General features: G+C 38.2%; 1 protein-coding gene across 1 annotated transcript in view; it reads right to left on the minus strand.

Moving 5' to 3' along the window:
- SVIL (supervillin) overlaps positions 1 to 13,589 on the minus strand; it is a 57,873-nt gene that overhangs the window by 12,533 nt on the left and 31,751 nt on the right. Inside the window, exons 18-29 of the mRNA XM_009077450.1 lie at positions 9,788 to 9,938; positions 7,125 to 7,214; positions 6,956 to 7,042; positions 5,739 to 5,916; positions 5,294 to 5,466; positions 3,924 to 4,079; positions 3,029 to 3,165; positions 2,390 to 2,537; positions 2,127 to 2,272; positions 871 to 1,046; positions 626 to 770; positions 11 to 287 (exon numbers count right to left, since the gene is read on the minus strand). Of these exons, the coding sequence (XP_009075698.1) occupies positions 11 to 287; positions 626 to 770; positions 871 to 1,046; positions 2,127 to 2,272; positions 2,390 to 2,537; positions 3,029 to 3,165; positions 3,924 to 4,079; positions 5,294 to 5,466; positions 5,739 to 5,916; positions 6,956 to 7,042; positions 7,125 to 7,214; positions 9,788 to 9,938 (1,864 nt within the window). The remainder of the gene's footprint in view (positions 1 to 10; positions 288 to 625; positions 771 to 870; positions 1,047 to 2,126; positions 2,273 to 2,389; positions 2,538 to 3,028; positions 3,166 to 3,923; positions 4,080 to 5,293; positions 5,467 to 5,738; positions 5,917 to 6,955; positions 7,043 to 7,124; positions 7,215 to 9,787; positions 9,939 to 13,589) is intronic.

Below are 13,589 nucleotides of genomic sequence, written 5' to 3' on the forward strand. Positions count from 1 at the left end.
TTTCACTAACCTGTGGTGCTCACCATGTACTTCCACTTCACCACATATGTGTCTCCCTCATGGAACTGCCCTATGCTTTGCTTAGGCAGTCTGCTATAGTCGAATTCCAGGATGTGCCAGACATCCACAGATGCAGTGATAATTTCAAACTGCCTCCCATCTTCTCCTTCTACAAGTCCATAGCCCCGGCCAATATTCATTCCATCCAAGACTGTGCCTACAGTTGTTTGAGGCACAGGTACCATTAGCATGACATCGTATGGTTTAGAGTCAGATCTGGATTCTTCCTGTCAAAAAACACAGAGAAGAGATTCTTTTGAGCATAGCTTTCTTTCTTCTTACCCCACAGTTCCAGTCAAACAGTTTGAGACCTGCATATTTCAGTACTTTAGCATCTTGTTATCGTTTGATGTCTCGTCAAAGCCACCTTGGCAGTATTCACTGAGCTGCCTGGCACTAACAGAAAGCAGCTCCGTGGGTTTGCCATAGCAGGTGATGTTCTGACACCTAGGTCAAAGCCCACAAGATAAAGAATGTGCTCTGGATCCTTGAGAACAAGCTTTCCTGGCTTCCATCCTAAATAGGTCATGTAGTTTGAAATACCTAGCATGCTTATAATATGCACCTTTTGGTGAAGGGATTCACTAGAATTCTTCTCATTGAGTTTCTTCAGTTCTGTCCAATCAAGAAATTTTTCTTTGAACAGTATTGTCTCATTATGTTCTGTGAGTCTGCCAAACACAGCCCAGTCTGGACGTCCTTGTCCCTTTCTGTACATGGGAACAAAAGAAATAGAATCAAATTAATCACTGTGAAGAAAGGGCCAGAAAACTAAGTATCTGCAATGAGACTAAATTTGAGTTACGATACCTGGGTATGAGGGGATTGCATTCCCCTGGGTCCAGAGGATTTATGTCACAATTGGAATAGTCAAAGGTGCCATTCCACAAGTGTTTTGCCAGCTGGAATGCCACTTTTCTTTGTGCTAAAGTAACTTCCTTTCCATGCCACACATATACTTCACTGCCAAAATCAAACACCAGCACCTAAAAACAAAACCAAACAAAAAAACCCAACCTACCATTAGGTTAGGTGATACCCTGATCCTCCAGTTTCCTCGTGCTGAACAGAAACTCCTGCAAATATCTGAGTTTCTGCAGTGAGTGACACTAACAAGTAATACTGAAATGCAAGTAAGGACAGGGCACTGGTCTGCACTGTGACATCTAATTGTGGATGATGCTTCAAAGTAGATATTAGAAAAAACATTTGCGCTGTTAGGGTGGTCAGGCATTAGAATAGGTTGTTCAGGGAGCTGTTGCATCTTCACAAACCACTCAGGGAGGTGGTGGAGTCACCATTTGGGTGGTGAGTTTAAGAGGCATCTTAACCTAGCACCGGATGATATGGTTTAGGGGTTACAGTGGAGTGCCAGGTTAACAGTTGGACTTGATGATCTCAAAGGTCTTTTCCAACCTTGATGATTCTGTGATTCTATGACTGGAAGCAAATATGGGGAATGCTGTGAGGTGTATCTCCAGGTGGCAGCTAAGTCGCTAGCAGATTAGAGAACTCTTATTGTTAAAAACCTGATTCTGTTGCATGACTGATTGCTGTCCAATTACAGCAGCTTTCCTTGACATTTAGACCTATGCCTTGCCCTGCAGCCAGGAAAGGCTGGCAGGACACACAGCATAGGCAATTGGCTTGGCAAACAGGCAATGACTTCAATACCCTCAAGAAAATGAATCACATCTTTATTTTGGAAATCTGCTCTGACTTAGATGGGTGAAATGCTTGTTTGAAAGGGGAAAGTCTGCTAAGGATGGAAATAACAACAGGTTCCTCTTTTGTTTTTCTGAAGTGCTACCTGTTTTGTACCTATTCTGTACTTCATGACTCTGGAATGAGCCACTGTTGACAAAAAGATTTACACTTTCTGAAATGGTAGTTCTCTTTAAAGACAATGTGATCTAATTTTGAGATCACTCTCTAGACAGGAAAGTGTTCAAAAACCTTTCAGAAACATGGAGGACCCAATACCCCACAGGCATTTGCAGTTACTGAAAGTCTTTATTGGTTGCACGTTCCTGCACTTAACACAGGAGCAGTAAGTGGCATGATACCTCTTTTGGTTGCAGCAGGGTACATTTTGGCACCTTTCCCCAGTAGTCATCCTCAGGAATGAGTTTATCTTCTACAAGGCGGTAGATGCAATTTGTTTCTATTATTGCAGCTTCATACATTTCATCTTCCTCAGGACTTCCAGCAGCTTAAGGAAAAGATTATCAAAAACAATAAAAAAAATTTAACATCTTTGCTAAAGAGAACTGACTTGACTATTTTACTGTGATAGAAAATCAGATACTGTAACTGTAAGAATGCTTACACTGGTAATTTGTCTGTCCACCAAGGAGTTTCCAGAAGTCTTTGGCTGCATGGGTATGGGTATTTATTCCTTCTTCTATAGTCTGTATGTAAGAAGCTCTACAGCCAAGTTCCCTCTTTGTCTGAATTAAAGTTGCAAGTTCTGAAGCCTAAGAGATTAACAGTTATCTGAACAGGATTGTTTAAGTCTTCAGAATATTTGTGTATATCTTATTCAGGGAGAAGGCAAAGGGATATAATAGAGCAAACAGCAGAAGACATGGTTATTATTTGTTGCTCTAAACAAACAAACACTAGAAAAAATGTTACAGAAATGCATTCATTCTTCCATTTGCCTTAAAACAAGACTTGATCTTAATGAACATGGGAATAAAAAGGACATCCTGTAATTCAGACTATTTTTTGTTTGAGTCCAAATCTGTATCCTGAGGATATCCTCTTTTCTCACACGCTCCTACATCAGCTTTCATTCAGCTCACAGGCTAAAACACATTTTCAGGAATCCTACGTATCTACCTGTGATGGACTATCAGTTACAATGCCACTTTTTGGGAGAACTGGCACGAAGGCTCAATTACATCAGAGACATATACTGCAAGAGTTCTAAAAATAAATAATAAAACCCCCAATTGGTACTGACCTTTGCTTTTTCTATGACATTTGCAAACTCTCCTACCCATAAGAAACATAAATGTGGGGTTAACAACAGGAAACAGTCTCCGCTGTTCAGTGACGAGGCTCTTGGTTCAACTAATCTTGTTTGAACATGTCTTCTTCCTAAAGAGAAAACAAAGCTAATTGTATTCCTTCAACTACTGCTATCAATTGCCAAGATTTAATTAGTTTTGATTGAAACACAAACAATCCCAGCACATTTCACAAAATATATGGAAACAGACTCTTAAAGAAGAATTTAAAAGACTACTACTGTGGAAAAAGAGTTTACACACAGGAAACAAAATAAATGTTGTCTCCTATCAACTAATATTTCTATTATTTCCTGTTCTTGCTTTAACAACTCTGTGTCCTTATGGAAAGAAATGAATTAAGTAAATGGCAGACAGCAGCAAAATTCCAGAATCCTTTACATTTGCTTAAGTGAAGCTATAAGCACAGTTTCTATAGGCAGTAAAAAGCTTTAAGAATCCTATTTTGCAAAAAAAGCAGCTATTATTTTGCAGAATCAGATACACTACTACACATTCTAAGGGGAAGTGGAGCAAGAACATTGTCATGTCACTTCCAAGTTACACTGAACACTGGAAGAATGGGAGAGTTGAAAAATTTCCATAAGAGATGGCTAGAATTCCTGAAATATTCTGCTTTCTCCTTGGAAAACACACACCAGTGGCCACAATGCAAACCTATTTGCAAGGTTTACCTTCTGTCACACAGTTGTCACTTATTCCTTTAGGTTTTGGACATGTATCTTGAGCTGAAGATCTAGAACAAGCTCAGCATCCAACTGTGGTAGCAACTCCCATATGTTACATTCAACCTATTATTTATGGAGAGGAAAAGCAGTTCCAGCCTACCTTTAATTTGCAGCAGCATTAGCTTCTTGTATGGCACAGCACTGTTGTTAGAGTTTTGCTCTGTTAGATTAACACTCCGCAGGCTAATGTTGCTGAAGTTCTCTTTACTTGCCAGGCCAGCAAGTGCCACTTCTGAGAAATTTGAGTTTGTAGACACTTGTACATAAAAAGAAGTTGGAGGAAAGACAGACAGACAGACACACAAGGAGAAAATGATATTAAAATTTGGCTGTTGCATTAAAAAAAAGAATTTTCCCCACTATTTCTACTTTTTTTTCCTCTCAATAGCAAGAGCAAAACCAGGTTGAACTCTGATTAACCACTAGCAGAAAGATTTTGTGGGGTTACTCTTACCTAAGGTTTTAGATATCATTTAAGAGTAAACTGTCAGTGTCAGAATTATGTTATTTGGCAGAAATACCAACTCTGTCTTACCCAATGTTCTGTGAAATACTGTGTAGATCTTCAATGCCTTGTAAGTCATTAATAATAAGAGACACCAGAGACACAAGAGTAATTAACAGAAATTCCCTGAAAAGTTGTCTCAGACAGTGTGATGCAACAGCCATTTACCTTTCAAAGTCTTAGTCATGTTTTACTGTAGAGACTAAATTCTTTGCTACTTTTACTTATTGCTCAATGCCAAAGCACTTCATGAATTTACAACTTAGGGAAATGCTTCTCTTCAAATTGCAACAAACTATTACACATATAATTAGTATTTTCATCAATACAGGCAATGTTTAAAGGTGATCTCTATTTGAATGTAGAAAGGAAAACTTGTATTCTAAAGGGTAAAAGTGGTTTGATAAACCTTTGAATAAATTTTACAATAATGTCTTTTGCTGTCCATCTAGTTATCAGGAGAAAGCAGTGTCACAAGTAAAACATAAATCCCTAATTCTTTATGGAAATTAATATTTCAGAGTCAAGAAGGATAATTCCAGTTTCTGAGAGAAAACTGGGATCCAAAATTGAGGCCAGTGTACCTGAACAGAAGTTCATCTATTCTTGCCACCATCCCTCACAGCACAACACAACAGTGGATTTGCTTTCCTTGATCTCCTGTCCTCACCCTGAAGGCACAGTGGCACTCACTCTCTCTCTCTCTGCACAAGGTGACTGTGCTAAAAATAAATAATTAAACCTACACACAGGAGGCAGCTGCAGGTAGCTTTCCCTGAGGAATTCACACATGCTCTTCTCTTCAGACCTCCTAGGCAGTCCACATTCAACCTTATACCTCAATCATTTTATTGCCTCTCAATTGTTCCATTCCTTGAGTTCAGGATTTTGTGTTGGAATACGTTGTTATGTTTGTAATTAAAATAGTAAGATGGTCTCTTGTACAAATCATCCTGCTAGCTTACTTTTTTCTACTTTCATTCGCTTTGACTCCATGAAGGCAACGTTCAGTCTTTGTTCAGTATATTCATGAAGAATATCTTCTCTTGCTGCCAGCATTTTCAGGGGGTTTCTTGAGGACTGGACTCTGCGTGTAGGCCTAACTGCACGTTTGTGCTCTGCTACAGAAGATATCAGCCTGAAAAGCAAGCAGTGTTTATATAATCATAAAGTAATTTTTCTACTCCGAATCATCTTAATGACAAGAAATTTGCTTTGATTTGAGATGTGACATTTGTAAGGAAATTGGGATCAGTTCCTCAATTCAGGCAAGAGAGCGATTTCAGAAATATGCAGAAGAAATTCACATGCTCAGTACTAAGATACCAACAAGATGACCTAGAGCTGAACATTTTGACCACTGCCCCTATGTCTGTATTCAAAACAACAGGAAAGAAACCTGGTTCTTACTTTGGTGCATAAGGATCAAAGATGGCATCAAAGTCCTCATCAAGGTCCAAAGGCACTGAGGAGGAAGGGAAATCCACGTGGCGATAAAATTTGGAAAATGTTTCATCATCATCCAGCTTCATCACCTCTTTCACAGATCTTCCCGTAACTGTCAGCACTGTCTCTTGCATCCCAGCAACTATAGGAAGAAAAATACCTCACCCAGTAAATAATAGTACTAGAGTTTCTAACTCTAGAAAAGGCAAACATGGGTTGTTTGGCAGTTGTTGGGATGATTGGTTTTTTTGGTGGTGGTGTTTTGGATTTTGTTGGGTTTTTTGTATTGATTTTTTTTTAACTGATAGTAGAAAAGTCTGTTCCAAAAATATGTTAAAATTAGTGTAAGTGCCAGTCATATGCAAAAATCATTATACAACATGGTAGGGAAAAATCTCTAAAAAACCTAGGCACCATCAAAAATGAGTTGTTTTGGTGGGACGATATAAACATTTTATTTGACCCCAACCACATAATGCTTTCCTTTGAAAAGATCTACTAGAATTACACGTGGAAAATCACTACTGCAGACTAGTGAGTACAGCACAGTCATTACCCTATACTAGTGCCTCCTCTGCTGAAATGGGAATACATTTATTTATGCTATCTAACACACTAAAAATTACAAAAAAGGATTTTAGTCTTACAAATGGAGCACAGACATATGAAATGGAAAGACCAGAGAATGCTAGACAGCTTCATAAACAGCCAAAAAGCTGTATAAGGAAGCTGATGAGCTGCTGCAGAGAGTCATTTTTCATAAAAGCAGGAAGGTGAATGAATTGTGCTTGGGAGCAGCTTAGTGTCCTATTTGATTTTAATAAGATTAGGCTACATTTAAAGCTGTTTCACTGCATAGGGCAATACGATTCAGACTGGACGTGTGCTTTCAAGAAATTCTGTTCTCAAGAAGAATGTGTACGTTGTGTGTAGAGAAAGAAGAAAGTTATTTTGGCATTTGTGATTTATTCCATTGTACATTTGTAAAACAACAGCAAAAGGCTTTTCATTTTAAAATTTAGCAAAGACTGAATCACAAAAATAAGCAAGTGATCAGTAAGTGCAGTCTGAACAAAGAAATATTAAGTCTCTGTTACCAGATATTTTAACTAAGAGGTACTTTAATTCATTTACTGAAGTTAGAGTGTGGATACACTACCACCTTTGCTAACTATACCAACCTTTGTTATTCAGCCTTCCCAAGAATGACTCCAACTTGTCAAGCTTCATATCCGACTCCAATTGCATATCAGGTCTGGCTTCAATTTCTAAGCAAACCAGAAAGTAAAACCTGTTAATTGACAGGAAATAAAAAAGCACAAACATATTTCAGCCATTTTTATTCCTTACCTTCCAAGGGCTTTGTAACTGGAGTGGTAGACTTCTGCCGGTTACTGAACGGGGATGCTACGGGTGTCAGCGCGCTTGGAGACGCCAGGCCTGCGTGGGAACACAGAACATGGGAAATGCAGTCCTCAATCAGCCTGTGTGTCCAACAGTGATGATGGGGAAGCTATATGGGGAAAGCAGATGAGCCTGGCCACTTCCTACAGTCCTGTGTACTTCCCCAGCCTCCCCAGGTGTTGTATCAGAGATCAACAGCAGCCTCGAAAACCACCCCATTCCCAAGAACAAAGCTTTGTTTCCAAGTGTCTGTAAGGAAGCTAACACAGGAGACAGGCTTTCTCTTGAATACAGTCATTTTGCTCCTTTTCAAGATAGCAGCAGTTCACTTGATCTACATTTTGGACCCCAGCTCTACCACCAGCCACAGTATCCAACTGTTTTGAACAAAAAGATATGGACAGCAGGAAAGCTACCCAGATCTTACTTGGCACCACGTTCACCCTCTTGTTCAAATTTAAGCACATCTCTATTAATACACATAGCAGAATGCATCTGACTTGTGAATGCTGTCCTTGGATTATGCAGTAATTCTTGGGCCCTGTTGTGTTTTTAAGAACAAGTGGAAATGGAAGTCGAAATGGAAGTCAGAGTCCCCACCATATCAAGCACTACTCCTTCCTTTTGTTGCCCCTCCATCCTTTTCAGTAACTAGCATATAGCAATTTATTCTGGACCCAATGGCTAAAGTAAGATGATTTTTGTTTACTTCTTTTCATGTGAATCTAAGCTGCTCTAGTAAGAGACATGGCACTCTATAGGATCTGTGGGTTTTATTAAGTAGGAAAGCACCAGTGTTTCAGTAAACAAAGAATTGCATCTACTAACTCTTGTTGCTTAGACTTCCAGTAAATGGGGAAACAGACATTGACACTTTTTTCTAATATCAATTTTCCACTTAGCCATAGCTGACTAATTACTGAGCCATCTAAGTTTAAGCCTTTAGTTATTTTGATCAGATTAAACCAATATTGTGCTGGGAGAACATATACTAATCATGTTTCCAGTGTCTTTATTGCAAGTCCTAGCAAGTCCTAGCTGTCAAACACCGAGACAGATTTAGAGTATAATTGGGTAGCTTTTCCACAAGCAATATTTTTCCCTGTTACCTAAGGGACTCAGAATTCCAGCAGGTTTTAAGTCAATGTGTAAGCCTTCATCAAGACATATTTGAGAGGACATAGCTCTTAAGCAGATCTACCAGGACTTAATCCATATTGAGAACCTCTTAGTAAAGGATCACCTTCCAATTAGGACTGAAAAATTTTCAGCCATAAGAAGCAATTAAAATAGAGCATCTGTGCACATGTACAAAACAAAGATGTAATTTTGCATTGCTTTCTCATAATCTCTTAAATTAAAAACTCATCATGATAATTTATTCTTTTTGACCATAAAACTAGCACACATCTAACTAAAATCCAACTTGGGCTACTTTTATTGATCCCACTGTCACTGGATTACACCTTGCTTCTCCAAAAGCATGATCACAGTACCTCAAGAGATCCTTCCAAGGTAATTTTTTTTTCTCATGAAGAAGAGCAATGTTATCACCATCACCTTCTATTCCTTTCCAAAGACTATTTAGGAAAACTGTAAAAATCTCAAAAAGCTCTCGGTGGACAAGCGAACAGTTGTTCTTGGTGACCCTCCAAAAAAGGTTTCTCTTTTAACACTGACCACTGGTGCTTCTAGCAGCAAAACAATGTAAGCAGCAGCTAAAATAAGTTACTAATGGATGCAGTTCCTAATACCATCTATTTGTTTATCTGACAACAGAATGCATCTTGGACTACAAACAGTTCCTCCTGTTGCAATATTGCCCTCAACCTACAATGACTTTTTTTTTGGTGGTTGTCATTTAATTCAAGGTTTACTGTTGTTGTGTTTAATAACCAGGTTGTTGCAACAAAACAAATGCTAGTATTCTTTAACCACAAGAGATCAGTTTAGGTGCCTTCTTCCCAAAGATATCATCTTCCCCGGTGCACTGCATGAACAGCTACATTTCTACCATTCAGAGTCTCCTGCCCACTTCAGATAATGATTAGATTTAGAAATGGTGAATGAATTCAAGAGATTTACAAAACATCAACATTGCTCCCTTGTCATTTCTATTCCCTGGTTCTGTGCAGAAGTTGTTGTCCAAAACAGCATCCATAAAAATAACACTTGTTTGCTAAATATTCCCAGTGATCCATGGAGCGTGGGAAGTGCCAGCAATAGCAACAAACAGATTTCACAACTTTTCTCTAGACAGTGCAGCTGGGTTTTCAAAGGAAGTAAGAAAGAATAATCCAACTGTGTCCTCTGGGTTGTATTTGAAGGAAAAACAAAACATATATCCATGTTCGAGTGATAGACTTCCACCAGTCAGACAGAGCCCAGTAATAACAGGATGGGAGTGCAGCAGTGCAGAACAAAATGGACCAATACCACAGCCACAAGAAGCTGTAGTGAACAGTTTCATGACATGATACTCAGTTGAAGATAAACAGTATTCCCCTTGCTAAACACGGATACTGTTTCTGCATAGCTTTAGCTTGACTTTATTTTGACTAGACAGATAAGAGGTGGCTTATTTATATTGGGATCATTTCATCACTGACCTTTTTTTACCATTCGACCAGCTACAGTGAACTGTGTGGAGTCATTGGCTGCTCCTTTACCCTTGGACTTCCAGGCTTCTTCTCGAGCTGTAATCAGGTGTTTCCTTTCCTCAATGGTCATTTGACTCTCCTGGTTATCTGCCATTCTTTGCTTTTTGGAGGGAAGAGAGAAAGAGATGTTTAAAAACAGATAAACTGACCAGGATATAGCAAAAAACTGGCTGAACACTTCAACTGCCAGATGCAGAGGGAAGGGAGCAGGAGAACAAGCTACTGATGTCACAGACAGTTTAGTGACCCTGACTCTGAGATGCTTCATTGTCTTGCTGCCCCATTACACCACGAGTATAAGGTTTTGGTCTGTGCTCTTTGACCTTTTCTTGAAACTACAGCCAAGGCAAATGGCACCCCTCTAAGCAAAGCAAACCATTCAGCTCTGTGTATGATACAATTTTCCAGACCTTGTTCTTTTGAAGTATGACTTGCTACACAAGTGAGATCACCAAACTGACTCTAAGCAGATGTTTTCAAGTGTGCAAATCTGCAGGTGGCAGAGGGAATAACAATGAAGTGGTGTAAGTTCAGTGGGTGATTACTGAATCAGTCTCTTGCAGTAACTCAATTCTCTGGGCAGGATTAGCAGCCTTATCTCTCCAGAGGCTGCTCACTTTAGTTCCTATGTCAGCTCGCTCTACTAAATATTTTTTGAATGACTGTGATCGTGTCTACCACTCCCTCTATTTTTTTATTTCAGGTCACCCTCAGCTTTTCTTGCTTGCTTTAGAAAGTAGCAGCCAACAGCTTGAGTGATTAGAAGCAGAAGAGCACTGTCTTAGTGCCCTCCTAACACAAAGAATTGATGATGGTACATTAAATAGGAAAGACACTGAATTTACATACTCAGCTGTAGCTAGGTCAGGCTAAAGAAATATTACTTTAATGCACTTATCTTAAAAAATAGCAACATTTCAGGGATTATACTGCACAGAAATCAAACATAAAAATATTTTTAGTGCATGGGACTGTCAACTCTAAAATTACTTCCAAGTTGCATGCTATTTGTCATTTTTCTTCAGGATCTAGCTGCTAGAATTGAAAAAAACCCCATGAATATCTCAAGCTTTAACACAGCTCTAGCTCATACAACCACAGAGGGGAAATGAAAAAGTATGCCAAAGCTTGCCAACATAAACATTTTTCTCCTTCTGAGATACTAGGAAGAGATATAAACCCAGATACCCTTATTTTTTATTTTCTAAAAAATCAAACAGACTAAATAACTAAGCCACTTTATATAAAAACTATTGTGACTGCAGAGGACACATTAAAATAGAGATTTCACAGCTTTCAGAATTTACCAGAATCAGTAGCCATCAGCCAGAAAAATGAAGACAAGCCAAGAAGTGGCTTGTACAAGAACTAGGACCATGAGAGCCCTCCATTCCTTCCCCTAGTTCCATATATCTCTGCAGCCTTCTGGAATAACACTTCCTCTCAATTTATTATGAAAGAGAGCTGGGCAGCCAGACAACATGGCTACAAGCCATGATTATCAAGGTAAAAAAAACTCTGATCTTTTTCCTAGAACACTGGAATCTTCAATAGAAATAACAACATGCAACTCTATTTGGTATCACTTGCTCATCTGTCAGAGCCTCTGAATGTTTTAAAGAAAAACACTGAAGTAATCTCTGCTCATCTCTCCCACTCTCTACCCATTCCAATGTCATCACAGCCACCTCTGGGATAAACAGCTGGTACGAAAAAAGCCCAGAGCAACATCCTAAAGAAGACCTGGACAGGAAATTAATAAATACATAATGAAACCACATGTGAAATTTCATACACAAATCAAGTACTTTTAACTGAATGAGGATGTTCACTTCTATTACAATAGGAGGAGAAGTGAGGGAGAGGGAGGAAAAAGTAGAATCATATGGTATTGGAGGGTTTTTTGTGGGAGTTTTTTGTGACTATTTTTCAAGATTATTATTTTTAACTTATAAGGGCTTAATTTTAGATTTTGTCTCCAGCAAATACCTGAAGCTTTGGCATCTACACAGCTACTGAAAATTCTTAAGACACAGACCTGGAAAGTGTGTGTGTTAATCACTACACAAATGGATTGCCAGAAAGATTGTGAGTAATTCTGAAGCTGTGTCAAAGGACAAAAGAGAGCAGCTGTCTGACAGCAGAAACATTTTTTTTTGAGTAGAAGATTTCAAGCTGTTCAATTGGGCAAAACATCTTTGGAGTTCCTAAAAAAAATAAATATCAGACTGGGTGTGTATGTTACACAATTCAGAGAAATTCCATACTCCTAATTCATGAAGACTCCCACCTTAATCTATTAATGAAAAATGAACTACAAAATTATAAACTGAACATACACCAAATGATCCCTAACCCATTTAATTTGCCACAACAGTCCTGGTGAAAAACAGAAGTATATGTCATGATTTAAAAAAAAAAAAAAAAAAGACAAATTTCCTATAGCTGGAAGGATAACATGAGCCAATGCAACTGTCGAAAGAAATTTCAGATAAAATACACCTGGTATTTGGAAGAGTTTAGGAAGCTTTTCACCACTGCCACATGCAGCATTTGTGGAGGAATGACTTGGTCAAAGCACATTCTAGCAGAGAGAAAATATGTCAAGAAAGTTAAAACTCAACAAGCTTTTAAGTGCAAATTTTATGTCCAAGTGAAAGAAAAAAGATACAAAAGAAGAATCTTGAATTTACAGCTGTAAAAAAGTAAAAACAAGAATAAATAAGAAGCTTGGGAATAAAACAGCTCCAATGCATTTTTTTCAGTAGTTCAATGAAATATTCTAATTTATCATGTAAAACACATGCATGTGTTCACTGATATCTTAGATGACATAACTGGAGTAGGAAAGGGCCCAAAACACAAGCAGTGAATTTTAAAAAAAATCTTTTGAAAATGGGGAAGTGTATAGGACTGATAAAAGCTCAGACGGGGACAATATTTAGGAGCAGCAAAACTAAAGCATGTAGTCACACCATGAAAAGACTGCTGCAAGACAATCAATGAAAAATCAAATCACAGGCATGTAATTAATGCCATTCCACATGGCATTATGGAAAACAGGTTTAATCAAAATGGTAAGTTTGATGAGCTCAAGTATGATTAAATATATTAACACAGTTACCTCTGATTTCTTTAGTATATTTGACTTAATCACAGATGACATTCTGAGGCATGTTTTTTTGAGAAATATAAAAATACCAGTGCAACTTACAGGCTGCAAACCAGTTAACTGACTGAAAAAAAATTCTTTTTAAACAGAAGGGAGTCATACAGTGATCTGATTCATCCCAGCCTGGATCACAATGTTTTCATGAGTATAGGAAAAAAAAATGCTGAGAAGACCCTCACAAGGACACCAACATACAGAAGAGTGATGATGAGAAAGAATTGAGATAACCACATAGGTGGGTATAAAAAAAAAAAAAAGGATATCTGAAAAATCTGGTAAACTAGGCTTTAAGAGAATTTTTATTTGAAAAAGGAAACAAGTAAAAACCAGCCAATTAGGAAGACAGAAAAAGAAGATGAGAAAAATTCCAGTGGAACAATTGTTTTGAATGGATAATCCATGCTGCAATACCTCCTCCATTTCCAGCCTCCACACCTCTATTCCAGGATGCTGACAATTCTGAAAGGCTTCAGGAAAGGGATCAAATATTTTTTCAAGATTAGAAAGAAAAAAATCTACCTCAGATGAAATCAGATGAGTATATATTTTCACTGAAAATAGGGGTAAGAGTTAGGTTTG

Source organism: Acanthisitta chloris, unplaced genomic scaffold, assembly GCF_000695815.1.
Source record: "Acanthisitta chloris isolate BGI_N310 unplaced genomic scaffold, ASM69581v1 scaffold11586, whole genome shotgun sequence".
Classification (NCBI taxonomy): domain Eukaryota; kingdom Metazoa; phylum Chordata; class Aves; order Passeriformes; family Acanthisittidae; genus Acanthisitta; species Acanthisitta chloris.